General features: G+C 40.4%; 1 protein-coding gene across 2 annotated transcripts in view; it reads right to left on the reverse strand.

Moving 5' to 3' along the window:
* The window catches only part of Arhgef6 (Rac/Cdc42 guanine nucleotide exchange factor 6), a 164,790-nt gene that overhangs the window by 105,867 nt on the left and 43,501 nt on the right, over nt 1–15,422 (reverse strand). For both annotated transcript variants that reach the window (XM_045140179.1, XM_045140180.1), the window contains 2 exons: nt 13,755–13,879; nt 10,688–10,889 (listed from right to left, as the gene is read on the reverse strand). In XM_045140179.1, the coding sequence (XP_044996114.1) occupies nt 10,688–10,889; nt 13,755–13,879 (327 nt within the window). The remainder of the gene's footprint in view (nt 1–10,687; nt 10,890–13,754; nt 13,880–15,422) is intronic.

Raw genomic sequence — 15,422 nt, forward strand, 5'->3', positions numbered from 1 at the left:
AAGTGGTAGGATTAAAGGCATGCACAAAAGAATTTTTTAAGTGACAACATTTTCTATACTGAACATGAAATAGCATGCATTGAATATATGTCACTAGAAGGCATTCCACATAGGTTTTAGTTTATCACTGTTCTGCAGAGGCAGCAAGAGCTAGGGTGAGAAAGAATTCAGATTAACAAACATTTATTGCTCATCTAACTTTCCCAAAAATACACTTTCATTACATCTAGCCAACCTCTTCTACTAGCCCCAAGCTCACTTGGCTCAGTTCTACCACAGAAACTCTTTGAACTTTTGCTTTCCCTGACCAATCACTATGATTTAGCATCCTTCCTTCATCTGGGCATATCAATGGTCTATCTGTCTTTCCACATTCAAGCCCTATCTCCTCCATTAAGTCTCCCACAAATGTTTCATCCATAATACACTCTAGGCTTCCAAACACTGAATAACTATTGGAGTTTTCACAGCTCACTATCCAACTATACTTGTCTTTTTCATGTTCAGTTCTTATCTCTTTTGTGTGCTGGAAGTCTTTAGAATGATGAATTCCTATATTCCCACTCGACTCCAAAACAGTTCATCAATTTGTTACCTTCAGTACCAAACACCAATATGTAACACACACACATCCCCCTTATCTTATAATGGAGTTCAGCACTTTAGTAGTTCATTTTGAGCTATTATTTTTAAAAAAAATGAAGCTGGGCATGGTGGTGCAAGCCTTTAATCCCAGCACTTGGGAGGCAGAGGTAGGAGGATTGCTATGAGTTCAAGGCTACCCTGAGACTACAGAGTGAATTCCAGGTCAGCCTGGGCTAGAGTGAGACTCTACCATGAAAAACCAAAAAAAAAAAAAAAAAAAAAAATGAAGCCAGGAAATTATAAAGATAGGATGTTTACTTAGCTTCAAATTGTGAACCACTGAGAATCCAAAATTGGGTGTTCTCATTTATTTGGTAACCTTTTTGGGTAGGTTACAGTATGGCAGAGAAATAATAATATTATCAGCCACATGCAGAAGGAAATGTATAGAAAAACAAGATGTGAGAAAGATTTAGGGGCCATGCTTACTCTTTGGAACAACCTATTTCTTGGCTTGGAATGTACTGCAGGTGGTACAGTGGTTGCCTAGCATACACAAAGCCCTGGAGTCTATTCTCAGTACCTCATAAACCAAGCATGGCAGTGTATACCAACACAAGGAGGTAGTGATAGAAGGATGAGAAGTTCAAGGTGCTACTTGAGTATATAGCAATTTCAAGACCATCCTCAGATACCTAAGAACATATCTCAAAAAAAAAAAAAAATAGCCGGGCATGGTGGCACATGACTTTAATCTCAACACTTGGGAGGCTGAGGTAGGAGGATCACCATGAGTTCGGGGCCACCCAGAAACTACATATTAAATTCCAGGTCAGCCTTGGCTACAATAAGACCCTACCTTGAAAAACCAAGATATATATAAAAGTATCTTACTTGCCAGACATGGTGGTGCACACCTTTAATCCCAGCACTTGGGAGGCAGAGGTAGGAGGATCGCTGTGAGTTTGAGGCCACCCTGAGACTCCATAGTGAATTCCAGGTCAGCCTGAGCTACAGTGAGACCCTACCTCAAAAAAAAAGTATGTTACTGGTGGGAAAATGGATGGAACTAGATATCATCATATTAAGCTAAAGTAGCAAGACTCAGGGAGACAAATATTTTGTTTTCTCTCATATTTGGAATATATATGTGATATGAAACTTGAAGGGTGAGTATAAGGGAGAAGAAAGCTCTAAAGGGAAAGGGAAAACAAGAAAGGATACATATACACACATATGACATAAAAGTGGAAAGGGGAGTATTTAGAAAAAGGAAGAAGACAAACAGAAGGAATGGGAGAGGGAAACAGTGGTGAATATCAGCAAGGTCAAATGATGTATTCTGTGAAAATGCTGTAATGAAGCCTATTATTTAGTGTAATAGTTTTAAAAGTTAATTTTAAAATTTTCAGCAACAAAGCAAGAAACTTGACATTCACATGCTTTCTCATGAGGCTATAGTTCAAAAGCCCTGTTCTTGATGTACTTCTTTCTCAAGCCGAGTCACCCACGTCTTGATCTATCTTTCCTTGTGTCTATGTTTTAACTTACTCCATACAAAAAACGAGTAAGGAAATAGAAATAATGAAAAAATACTAGAAATGAAAAACAGTTAGTCAAATAGAAAACTCTATAGAAAGTCTCACCAGTAGAATGGATGAAGGAGGGGATAGAATATCTAAACTAGAAGACCAGGTGGCAGATCTAATACAGGCCAACAAAGAGAAAGACAAACTAATAGGAAGGCATGAATGAGAATTTCAAGACATTCTGGACACATTGAAGAGATCAAACATACGAACTCAGGGCATAGTAGAAGAAGAAGAAATTCACTCCAAAGGCATAACAGGTATTTTCAACAAAATCATAAAAGAAAACTTCCCCCAAATAGGGAAAGTGATGACAACACATATACAGGAAGCCTACAGAACACCAAACAGACAAAATCAGGAAAGAATCTCTTACCATCATATTATAATTAAACTACAAAACACACAAACCAAACAAAATATATTAAAAGCAGTTAAAGAGAAAAATCAAGTCATATACAATAGTAGGCCCATCAAGATAACAGCAGATTACTCGGGCAGGAGAGATGGCTTAGCGGTTAAGCGCTTGCCTGTGAAGCCTAAGAACCCTGGTTCGAGGCTCGGTTCCCCAGATCCCACGTTAGCCAGATGCACAAGGGGGCGCACGCGTCTGGAGTTCGTTTGCAGAGGCTGGAAGCCCTGGCGCGCCCATTCTCTCTCTCTCTCTCTCCCTCTATCTGTCTTTCTCTCTGTGTCTGTCGCTCTCAAATAAATAAATAAAAATTAAAAAAAAAACAGCAGATTACTCAACACAAACTTTAAAAGGCAGAAATGCTTGGATTGATGTATTTCAAGTTCTGAAAGATAACAACTGTCAACCAAGGTTACTTTATCCTGCAAAACTATCCATTCAAATAGATGGAGAAATAAGGACATTTTACAACAAAAGCAGGCTAAAGGAATAAATGAAGACAAAACCAGCTATGCAGAAAATACTTGAAAGGATCCTCCATGCTGTCATCAGGGAAATGCAGATTAAAACTACACTGAGATTCCATCTCACTCCTGTCAGAATGGCTACCATCATGAAAACAAATCACAATAAATGCTGGCAAAGATGCAGAGAAAGAGGAACCCTTCTATACTATTGATGGGAATGCAATCTGATCCAGCCATTGTGGAAATCAGTGTGGAGGTTCTTGAGACAGCTAAAAATAGATTTACCATATAACCCAGCTATACCACTCCTAGGCATATATCTTAAGGACTGATCTCACTACTTTAGAGATACTTTCTCAACTATGTTTGTTGTTGCTCTACTCACAATAGCTAGAAAATGGAACCAGCCTAGATGTCCCTCAACTGATGAGTGGATAATGAAGATGTGGCACATTTATACAATGGAGTTCTACTCAGCGGTAAAGAAAAATGAAGTTATGAAATCTGCAGGAAAATGGATGGATCTGGAAAGGATTATACTTAGTGAGGTAACCCAGGCCCAGAAAGCCAAACATCACATGTTCTCTCTCATATATGAATCCTAGCTACAAAAGATTGGACTTCTATGTGAGTAGGAATAAAACTTCATAGTTGAGGCCAGTAAACTATAAAGGGGATTAAAGGGAATAGAAATGGAGAGGACTTAAGAGGATGGTATTGTATATATGCAAGTAGAACAGATTAATGGGGGTGAAAAGGCCTAAGTGATGTCCGAGGAAGAGATTGAGTAAAGGAAAGGTGGAAGAAGGGCTAATAAGCATCTAAGAGGATATAAATAAGTCATATGGAAGCCTCCTTTTTTGACAATGGAACACTCAGAATCCATAGGTTGTACTAGAAAAGTTTCAGTGCCAGGGATGGGATTCCTTTCAGTGAGTTGTTGGCCTGGGAGGTCACTGATGTCCCCAAAACATTACAGGCCATTGCCAAGGCCCTTGGTTTCCCACAAGTAATAGATAGTAAGATCCTATTGCTGAAGACTCCACATACTTGGGCTGCAAAGTCACTGAGAAATACTGCTGGAGCTGTGCTACAAACTTCCTCCATGTAGACCAGCTGACAGAAAGCTGGCAAAAGCTATACTGCATGCCATTCAATGGAAAAGAGAGGAATCACCAGTGAAGATACTCAACAGTGGACACTGTAAGACTTAAATTTGGCCAGCATGACCAAACGAGCCAATGGGTGCAATATTGGCATGTCTATTATGGGGGAAACCAACAACTCTCTAATTGGACTGGAGGTCTGCTCCATAGGAGGGAATACATCCCTGATACTGAAAACCTACAACAGAGATAGTCATGAGTGATCCCTATGGGTGTAACATCTGATAATGTTAGACTAAATGTTATACTATGCTCACCAAACTGCCTGTATTAATGCTACTCTCACTTTTGGTTAGAAAATCTCTTTTTCAGATAAGGGTGACCTTGGGATGACTCAGGAGGCACTATGGTGCTGAGAAGAAGTGACAGAGGAGTACTCAGCACTTCAATTATCTCTATCACACCTTCCAAGGCTCTGGGTCAATTGGGGAAGAGGTGATGAAAAGAATGTAAGAGCCAAAGGAAGGGTAGGCCTCCTTACAACATGCTCCTCCAGACACAAAATGGCCTCAATGTCCATGACCTCACAGAGCCTGACACTACCTACACAAGAACATCATAATGGGAATAAAAGATCATGACACCAAAATAAAAGAGAGACTGATTAAGAGAGGGAAGGGATGTGATGGAAAGTGGAGTTGCAAATGGGAAAGTCAGGAGAGGGACGAAATTACCATGGGTTATTGTCTACAATTATGGATGTTGTCAATAAAAAATTAATTAATAAAAAAGAACTTCCCTACAACTTAGATGATTGTTAATCACATCTTTTCTTCACTGTTCCAATAGGAACTTGCTTCGACCTGTGTCTATAGTATTTGCTGTGTTCTACACAGTTACATTGAAGTACACATGCATCTATCATGATTTTTACATACGTCTATCTTGACTACTAGCCTGGAAGGCAATAGGGGCAGCATCTATGAGGAATAAATTGTTATAGACATCACCCTGAACAGCTAAGAGGTACTCAATAAACACAATAGAATTTTACTATCAGCCCCTCAAGATTTTACCAATATGTTCTATTTTAAGTCTGTATTCTTTATTCGTGTACATTCATTGTATATATTGTTATGTTTATTTCAATTTATTTCAGGTATATCATGTATTTTGACTATATTCACTCCCTAAATGTGGTTTTATTTTGTTTTAGTCAATTGTTTGAGACAGAGTTTCACTCTTTAGCTCAGGCTACCCTCAAGTTTATGAATGATCTTCTCATCTCAGTCTTCTGATTTCTGGAGTTACAGGTGTGAGTTACCACACTCAGCCATTTTACAAATATTTGCTGAGCATAAACAAAACAGAAAAACATTTCTGCTCTTGTGGCATTTGCATTTTAATGGAAAAAATAAGGCATTAAATTTAATAAATAAGCAAATGTCTCAAACATTAGTAGAAGAGAATCGATAAAGAAAAACTAAAGCAGGGCACGGAGGTAGAGGCTGTGGGAATAGGGTTCACAGTATGACCCTACTGTGAAGTATACTGGAGCAGCTCTGAAGGATGCAAGGCAAGCAGCCATGCTGAAACTGCAGAAATTTTGCAAATGGATGGACAGCAAGAGAGGCGCGAGTCTGTCCAGCACAGGCAGAGAGGCCAACGTCACTACAGTGGAATGAGAGAGGTAAGAGGGGGACTATAGTGGGCAAGCACTACTATGGTGTGACCTTGGCCTTCATGTTTTCTATGATGAGGAGCCACAATACAGTTACATTTTGAAAGAATCACCCTGAGTTTAGATCAGATTCCAAATGTGATACTAATGAGGAAGTGACCACAATAAGCTGAGATGCTCTTCTGTATACTTTCAAGTCCAATGCCTTCCCTGCCTAGCAGGCTTCCTGGTCACCTAAGCCCATAATCTTCCTTCACAGCTGTCCTTGGTGTTTGTGCGGTTCCCCTAGGTACTCACCCTCAGAGCTAAAACTTGTCATGAAGCTAAACTGAGGTCTAAAGCTGAAGTATGACAGAGAAAGCTAAAGAGAAGGAAAAACAGGACACACAGCTTGGGGCAGTCCATAAGGAGTGGCCTCATTGCTACAAGGCATTACACTGAGGGACAGTATAATGAGGCCATCAAAGTAAGGATGGGCTGGCCACATCTCAGATCCTCTCAACAATGCTTGGCGTTCCAGAAAAGACAGTGAGAGCTGCTCCCTTCAGTTTTGCAGAGAACGACATCAGCATAAATCTGGAAAATAGTTTAGGAATCCTGCCAACCACATCGTGTCAAAGATATAGCAGGGAATAAATATCAGCTGTGAAAATAATCAAAACCAAGGAAATTCTAGGCAAAACCTGTGAAAATACTTCAAGGCTTAACAGAAACATTTCAATTCTCAGTAAATAAAACTGCTGAGGCTTGTGAGTATGGTTCATTGGTAGATCACTTGCCTAGCTAGCATTAGGCTCTGGCTTCCATCCCCAGTACCACAAAAAATTGTTAAGAAGTCTACACAAACATAAATATTGATATATCAGCTAGTAAACACATTCCATTGAATAAGATGATCCTTTTAACTCATCCCAGAACATAAAAAGTATGAAAACTAAATTTTATACTGCAAGGCAAAGTTTCAGTGGTTCTAATGGTAGTTATCTGGGTGCAGCCTCAAAGGGCAAAGGAACTTTGTGATCAATACTAAATTTCTGTGATATTTTATTTATAGTGAATGCATATTTTATTAATTAACAGTTTGCATTTTCTTTTGAGGCAGGCCCAACAGACAGGCCTTTCTTATGTGAGAGAGTGAAAGCAAGAGAGAGTGAGAAAAATAGATAGAGAGAATTGACATGCCAGGGCCTCCAGCCACTGTAATCAAACTCCAGACACTTGTGCCACCTTGTGCATACGTGCAACCTTGCATGCTTGCATCTGGCTTGCATCTGGCTTACGTGGGATCTGGAGAGTCAAACATGGGTCCTTAAGCTTTGCAGGCAAGTACCTTAATTGCTAATCCATCTCTCCAGACCAACAGCTTGCATTTTAAGGTATTTAAAAAAGCAATGTGGGATGTGGAGATGGCTCAGTAACTATAATCACTTGTTTCACAAGCCTGACAACTGGAGTTCAGAACCCATGTAAAGCCAGATGTGATACATGCAACTGTAATCCCAATGCATCTATGGCAATTGGGGGTAGAGTTATGAAAATCCCAAAGTTCATGGGCCAGCTAATCTAGCATTTACAATGACAAACAAGAGAGAACCTGTCACAGAACAAAGTGGAAGGTGAGGACTGACACCCTGAAGTTGTCCTCTGACTTTCACACATGTACCATATCACAAGAGCACCCTTACATATATGTGCATGTGTACACACACACATACACACAAAACAATGAAGACATCTACAAAAGAGATGGTTCATGTGCTGAGGTGAAGAGCTGTTAACTAAAGGAAGAAGCCACTGAGTAAGTATTTTTGAAAACATGAACAGATAATGCTGGAAGTGGTGGCACACACCCTTTAATCCCTTGGGAGGCAGAGGAAAGAGTATTGCCAAGATGTCAAGGCCACCTGAAGACTAAACGGTGAATTCCAGGTCAGCCTGAGCTAGAGCAAAACAGTACCTCAAAGAAAAAGAACAGATATGATAATAATATTGTTTTCACACATTTTTATTTTTAAGATTTTGTTGTTGTTTGTTTGTTTTGTGGCAGAGTGTTGTGTCACACAGGCTGGCCTGGAACTCCTTATATAGCTGAGGATGACCTCCAATTCCTAATCCTCTTGCCTCCACCTCTGTCGGACATTGGCAGGGCCCTGGGTTAAAGCAAACCTAAGCTGTCTGACATGAAGGCTCCAGACTATGGAGGGGTCGCAACAGCCTAAACCACCAGTCATATCTCGGGACAGACAGGCAGAGGTGCTCCTCTCCCCTATTCTTGGGGGTTGCAGTAAGCCTGGACCCTCAGACAAAATCTTGGACCCTGAGATTGGCAGGAAGTAAGGCCACTCCCTCTCCAAGCACGGGATACCTGGACATTCAGATAAGACTTAGGTTTTGCCCATAACCCTGTGGCCTTTGGCCAGTTGCCTAGGAAACTCCTTATCAGCCAGCACCTTTGCATACCTTCCCTTGCCTACATGCTGGAACGAATGTCCTCATATTAGGCATAGGCTAGCAAACTTTAAACCCACCAATCCACTTAGGACCCTCTTCCCGCCCTCAGATGCTTATAAATCCATTTCCCTGACAATAAACCGAGAGCTGTTCCCCGAAACTGTCTCCCGAAGTGATTCTCTCTATCCTCACATGCACACAACCTTGGTCTCTATGGTTGCCTGAGATGCCTTCAGGGGAACTGCAGCCAGCCCAGAGGACACAGGAACCCACACACCTCCCAAGTGCTGAGATCACAGGCATGCACTACAATACCCAGCTAAGTTTTTATTCTTAGAAGCAGAGACTGCCTTCTTATTTAAGAAGGGCCATGAGTTACAAAATAATCTATGAGAAAGACTTCTGAAAAACAATTTGATTTCATTATCTGGATATTTTTAGGGAATAGGAAAGTCAGCAAGCTAATGTAGGCAATGGTTAAGGACAATATTGTTCATAAAGTGGCCAGACAGCTTCCTGCAACCCTGTGATTGTTATCTCTCACACACTTCTGAGGTATTAGGTCTTAGGTCTGCTGATAGGGGTTGTGTAGTTTTGAAAAAAAAATAAAGTTAGCACTTGACTTCACTTATTCTTTTATTCTTCGATGATGACTCAAAGTAGCAAGAAGGGTTATGCACTGTGTGCCATAAGCTAGAATTACTTGACAGAAAGGCACATAGTTAAGGTATACCAGTTGTCTGAGCTTGAATTCCTTTGCTCTTTTAGCTCTCTGTTGCCTTAACATAATCTAAATCCAACTCTGTTTCAATATATCTAATCACAAGTTTTTCCCAATTCTGTTTTCTTATTTTCACATGCACCTACAAATAAAAGAGCTTTTCTTCAAGATTTTCAGTAAGAATACCAAGAAAGCACAACTGTAATATTCAAAATGACTTTCAGGATAAACATCAAAGTAGAAGTACTAGTTAGGAAGAAGGGGCTCAAGAGGTGAGTTATGAGAACCTATTGCTGAAGACTCCATACACAGCTGACGCGTAAAATGGAATGACATGGCTGGAAGCCAGGAGAGAGTCAGTCCCCAGACAGTCAGCGTGTCTAGTGCCAGAAGGCGCTACATAGGCGACTGGGGGAAATGACCAAGATCTGTCCAAGCAACACATTGTTTAACCTAATTAGCAACAAATAACAGGATGTGATGCCCACACAAGTGCAATAGTGGTACACAGCCATGGTGAGGAATCAATTGCTCTTGATTTGGCTAACTGATCCACTCAGTGGTACTAGACCCTTATCTGGAGCTGGGAAACAAGTCAGAACCATACCCAAACACAAGCCCACTCTACAATGTCAAGCTACCATCAATCACGGGGTATAAGAGGGCCTACACCTATCAAACTGTCTATCAAAAAAGTAAGTGTTATCTCAATTTTCCGGGTGCTAACTTACTCTCCATTGGAGAATCTGCTTCTCTTTTCCAGATAGATGCAGATCCTAAGAAGAGAGCTGCCCCAACATACCTCAAAAGGGGCCCAACTGAAACTAAGGACAACTGGCGAAATAAGCAAGGGTGCTGTTTTCCTGTGAACCGGATACCAGCACAAGGGGGAAGGAGATCAACGCAGAGAAAAATCAACTCCTACCAAAGCAGAGAGCCAAAGCCTCAGAGGCCCCCAACACCTCAGCACTGAAGCAGACCAAAAATGAACCCAACATGGCTCAGGGAAATCTTGCGGAAGAGGGGGCGGAAAGAATGTCAGAGTTACATGTTGGGTCATGATTTGCAGAGACATTTATCATACTAATAACTGGGGGCTAACTCCACAATGCATGACCCATTTTCATTAACAAGGAGGGTCTAATGGGAGGGGGTAGATCACAGATGAGCCTAAATAATGGTACCAAACTGCCTGTATTCACTGAAATGAAAACTAATAAATTAAATTAAAAAAAAAAAAGAGTGGACAAGAAAAGGTAATAGAATGGCACTGTAAATAAACTACAATGTATGTGTGTGTGTGTGTGTGTGTGTGTGTGTGTGTGTGTGTGTATATATATATATATATATATATATATATATACACACACATACATATATATGTATGTATATATACACACACACATATGTATAAAAATGCCAATAAATAAAATTAAATAAGCAAATCTAAATAAGTTAAAAAAAAAACAACTTTTGACCAGGCTTAGTTGTACACACCTTTAATCCCAGCACTTGGGAGGCAGAGTTAGGAGTATCACCATGAAATTCGAGGCTACCTTGAGACTACATAGTGAATTCCAGGTCAGCCCAAGCTAGAGTGAGACTCTTCCTCAAAAAACCTCAAATAAGTAAATAAATGAATAAATAAATAAAAAATTTGAGTAGCTTCACTTACCACTGGATTTAATTTCTCGGACATAATTACTAGGGAACCAGCCTGTTCTCCCATTCAATGTGCCTTCCCACCAGCCTCCTTCTTCAACCCGAGTGACATAAATGATGTCGCCTTTACAGACTGACAATTCATCTTCATTAGTCTGCTTAAAGTTGAATCTTGCCTTTACTATCAACTGGTGACTTCCATTTTCTGTCATTTCCTAGAAAAACAAAGGTCACATCAGATTAAATGCCCTTCTAAGTAAGGCATGGATAGAAATTATGTGGATCCAAATAAATAAGGTAGAGTGATAAAGAATAAATACGGGGATTTTTTGTTGTTGTTGGTGTTTTGTGTTTTTTTTGTTGTTTTTTTGTTTTTTGTTCTTTTTGGTTTTTCAAGGTAGGGTCTCACTCTGGTCCAGGCTGACCTGGAATTAACTCTGTATTCTCAGGGTGGCCTTGAACTCACGGCGATCCTCCTACCTCTTGCCTCCCGAGTGCTGGGATTAAAGGTGTGCGCCACCACGCCCGGCCTGTTTTGTTTTTTAAGGTAGGGTCTCCCTCTAGCCCAGACTGACCTGGAATTCACTATGGAGTCTCAGGATGGCCTCGAACTCATGGTGATACTCCTACCTCTGCCTCCCGAGTGCTGGGATTAAAGGCGTGCACCACCATGTCCAGCTTAAATACGAGGATGTTTTCTTTTCTTTTCTTTTCTTTTCTTTTCTTTTCTTTTCTTTTCTTTTCTTTTCTTTTCTTTTCTTTTCTTTTCTTTTCTTTTCTTTTCTTTTCTTTGTGAGACAGTCTTACATTAGCCCAGATTGGCCTTTAGCTCACCACTATTATCTTGCATAAGTCTCCCAAGTGCTGAGTTTACTTTTGAGTTTTAATATAGGAATTGATGAATGGGCCTCAGGAATGATTGGTAGCGCCCTGAAAACTGTATTCAAACTTTTGCATTTGTCAGAATGTATATTTTAGAAAGGGTCACAACTTTCATTTCCCTCTCCCGTCACCAATTTCTAAAGATACTCACTTACCTGAACCAGATAACACAATAAACCTATGAACCATTTCATCCTACTTCTACCCAACACAAAACTTAGTTCACACACTCTTAGTTAGTAAGATACCTTAATTAATCCGGGTGTGGTGGTGCATACTTTTAATCCCAGCACTCAAAAGGCAGAGGTAGGAGGATTTCTGTGAGTTTGAGGCCAGCCTAGGACTACAGAGTAAGTTACAGGTCAGCCTGTGTTACAGAAAGACCCTACCTGAAAAACAAAACAAAACAATAAAAAATATATCTTAATTAAGCTAAGAGTTTGTCATAAAGAAAGATGAAATGCCCCACAGTTGGGCTGGGTATGTGGTGGCAGAAGCCTGCAATTCTAGCACATGGGAGGTACAGGCAGGAGGATCAGGAGTTTAAGGTCATCCTCACCTACGTAGTAGTTTCAAGGCCAGCCTGGACTACATGACACACTGTCTCAAAACAAAAACGGGTCTGGGGAGATTACTCAGTGGTTAAAGTTTGCCTGCAAAACCCAATGATATGAGTTCAATTCCCCAGTATCTCACATATAGCTAGATGCACAAAGTTGCAAATGCTTTTGAAGTTCATTTACAGCAGTAAGAGGCCGTGGCATGCTCATATACACTCTCTCTCAAATTAATAAATATTTTTAAATAACATTAACGTATTTTAAATTTTTAAAGTTTGGGTAGATAGTTCAGCAGTGCATGCAAAGCCTGCCAGCCCTGGTTGAAATCCCCAATAACAAATAACGCCAACTGCAGAAAATGGAACATGCATATGGAGTTCATTTGCAATGGCAAAAGGTCCTGGCATGCCCATTATCTCTTTTTCCTCCCCCACTCGTAAATTAATAAATAAGAATATTTTATTTTTTTAAAGAAAACAATAGGCCAGGCATGGTGGCACACACCTTTAATCCCAGTACTCGAGAGACAGAAGTAGGAGGATCACCATGAGTTCAAGGACATCTTGAGACTACAAAATGAATTCCAGGATAGCCTGAGTTACAGTGGGACCCTACCTTGAAAACAGACTAATAATAATAATAATGATGATGATGATGATGATGATGATGATGATGCTGGAAAGACTGCTTAGTGGTTAAGGCACTTGCCTTTGAATCCTAAGGATCCAGGTATAATTCCCCAGAACCCATATAAGTCAGATGCACAAGGTGGTGCATGCATCTGGAGTTCGTTTGCAGTGGCTAGAGGCCCTAATGTGCCCATTCTCTCTATATATCTGCCTCTTTCCCTCTCTTTCTCTCAAACAAATAATTTTTTAAAAAATTAAAAAGAAAATAATAAAGGTGCTTGCTTGCAAAATCTGCCAGCCCAGATTCAATTCTTAAGCAACCCACATAAGCCAGATGCAAAAATGGTTTGTTTGGTGTTTGTCTACAGAAGCAAGAAGTCCAGGTGCTGGTATGAGTGCACACACACAACAATCCAATAAATAAATAATTTTCAAAGCCCACTCTTGCCTAAATCAGGAGTTCCTAATCTGCCTTGTGTGCATGGGGTGTAATATTTTGAGGGTCACAGACTCTTTTAGAATCTGTTAAGCATAATGGATCTTTGCCCAGACGGTTTATCCATGCAAACTATTGTATGCAATTTAGGAGAGTCCAAGGGGTATGGTGCCATAGGGCTCATCAGCTTCTTACAAGGACTTGTGGGAAACTAGGATGGAGCTCAGTTAGTAGACTGCTTGACTACCGTTCATGAAGCCCTGGGTTTGAACCCCAACACCACATAATCTGGGTATGGAAATGCAATCATCTGGAATTCCAGCACATTTGCATGGCATTATCAGTTAGTGACTTCCTGGATTCTAGTAACAGAGTTGGGACTTTGCCCCATGGTTTTCTGCTGCTGGACCCCACATCTTCAGCAGATGTTCATTTCATACTTCTTTTTCTTGGTGACACCCAAAACAAACAGAATGTCTATCCTCCCCGCCCCCATATAGAAATGCAACTGTGATATTGATCTGATATGACAGATTTTAAAACAAGCAAAAAGGGATTGAGGAGTAGACTTACCACGGTCTTTGACTGCCTTTGCAGTCCTGGAGTTGTGCTAGAAACAGCTCCCTGTGGGGTTGTCTGGGAACCAGTAGCAGTGCTAAGAGAAGAAGACAGTCCACATGGTCTTTCTGACAGCTGATCTGTGAAAAGAGGAAAAGGCATAGTAAAGGAAGCACTCGCCAGAAAGCCACCTACAATATAACGTGATCTTTCATAGGATAGTGTCAATGACATTCTAACTATAATTCAAACTGCTATCATTCTGAACATGTCATGTATTTCAGTCCCCTCCTCCCTTTCTTAGGTGGCCAACTTTAATTCTTCTTAACCTTACTGGCCACTGCTGTCCAGTAGAAAGAAAAACAGCGACAGAACCACATTTTCTCTTAACTCATTTCCTACAACTCTTCCCTCCTGAACCAGTTGCCACAGTAGGCCCTGTTATCCAAGGCAGAACTATATTGGGTACCAAGCAGCTGTTTGTGGCTCTTATTACTTTTGAAATATTTTAAATTTCTCTCTTCATTTTTTAGCCCATAAGTCAGTGGTTCTTTTCTTACATGTAACAATATGCATGACACACATAACATAAAATCTCCCTGGTGTATGTTGGGGGTAGGGTATAGAATGAGAAGGAGAGAGAGGGTGTGTCTGAGATAGATGTAATCTTGATACTAGAAAGTGTTTTTAAATCAAAGACAGGAGTCTTCTCTTATTTGATTCCTTGTGAAATCCTATCAGGCCAGAGCTGAGCTGAATGTTTTCAGTATGCTGAGAGTATAAGAGAAGCTGCCTTCTTGGCAAATTCAAATGAGGCTTTTTTCCCTCTCCATTTATTTTTAAAAGATATAAACTGCAAAAGTCTAAACCCCAAACATTCCCTAGGCGACAAGCTCAGTATCCAAGTAATTTCCTTGACGCTGTGGGGTTTTAACTTTCACCTCCTTGTATTTTTATAAATATCTGTGGTGAGGGAAGAGACTGTAAAACTTGCTAGGAGAGTTTGGCAAAGGAACATATAATTTGTGTGGCCTAATGTTAGAATTATACATCCTCCCTGCCCAGAATGGGATGGTTGGCATGTGTGTTAAATATAGTTACTTGAATTAGCTGTTCTTTCTGCTACACGCCTTGCAACAGCTCACAAGCATTTTTTTTTTCACAAATAGCAAAAGAACAACTTTGGAGAAGTATTTTTACATGTATTGCTATTATACACAGCTCTTTTGACTAAAACTATAATTACTCGATCACTTCCTAGTTGTTCCATCCTATTTGGCACTTGATTATATTGTCTGCTGTTGTTGTCTAATTGTCTCACACGGGTAAGTAGAGTCTCCCTAAATAGATTACACTTTTCTCAAGAATAAGGACCATATCTTTTACTTCCTTTGTAGCACCTGGCAATACTAAGCATACAGTCTTCTTGGCTCTCCAACTGCTGAGTAGTTTGGGCACAACGGCTCTGGAGTCAGTCACATGTGGGTTTGAATACCTGTTCAGCCACATGCTCTCTAACTGGGTAACTGTGGGCCTGGCATTCCTTATCTATAATGTGGTCCTCACTGTCATCACCATCAACATCATACCTATGCCTAGTAGTGTTTCAAAGATTGAATGAGATCACCTGGGGCTTTGGGGCAGCAAGATCCAGGGAAAGGACTCAAATGACTTGAACTATTA

The sequence above is a fragment of the Jaculus jaculus genome, chromosome X (assembly GCF_020740685.1).
Source record: "Jaculus jaculus isolate mJacJac1 chromosome X, mJacJac1.mat.Y.cur, whole genome shotgun sequence".
NCBI lineage: Eukaryota > Metazoa > Chordata > Mammalia > Rodentia > Dipodidae > Jaculus > Jaculus jaculus.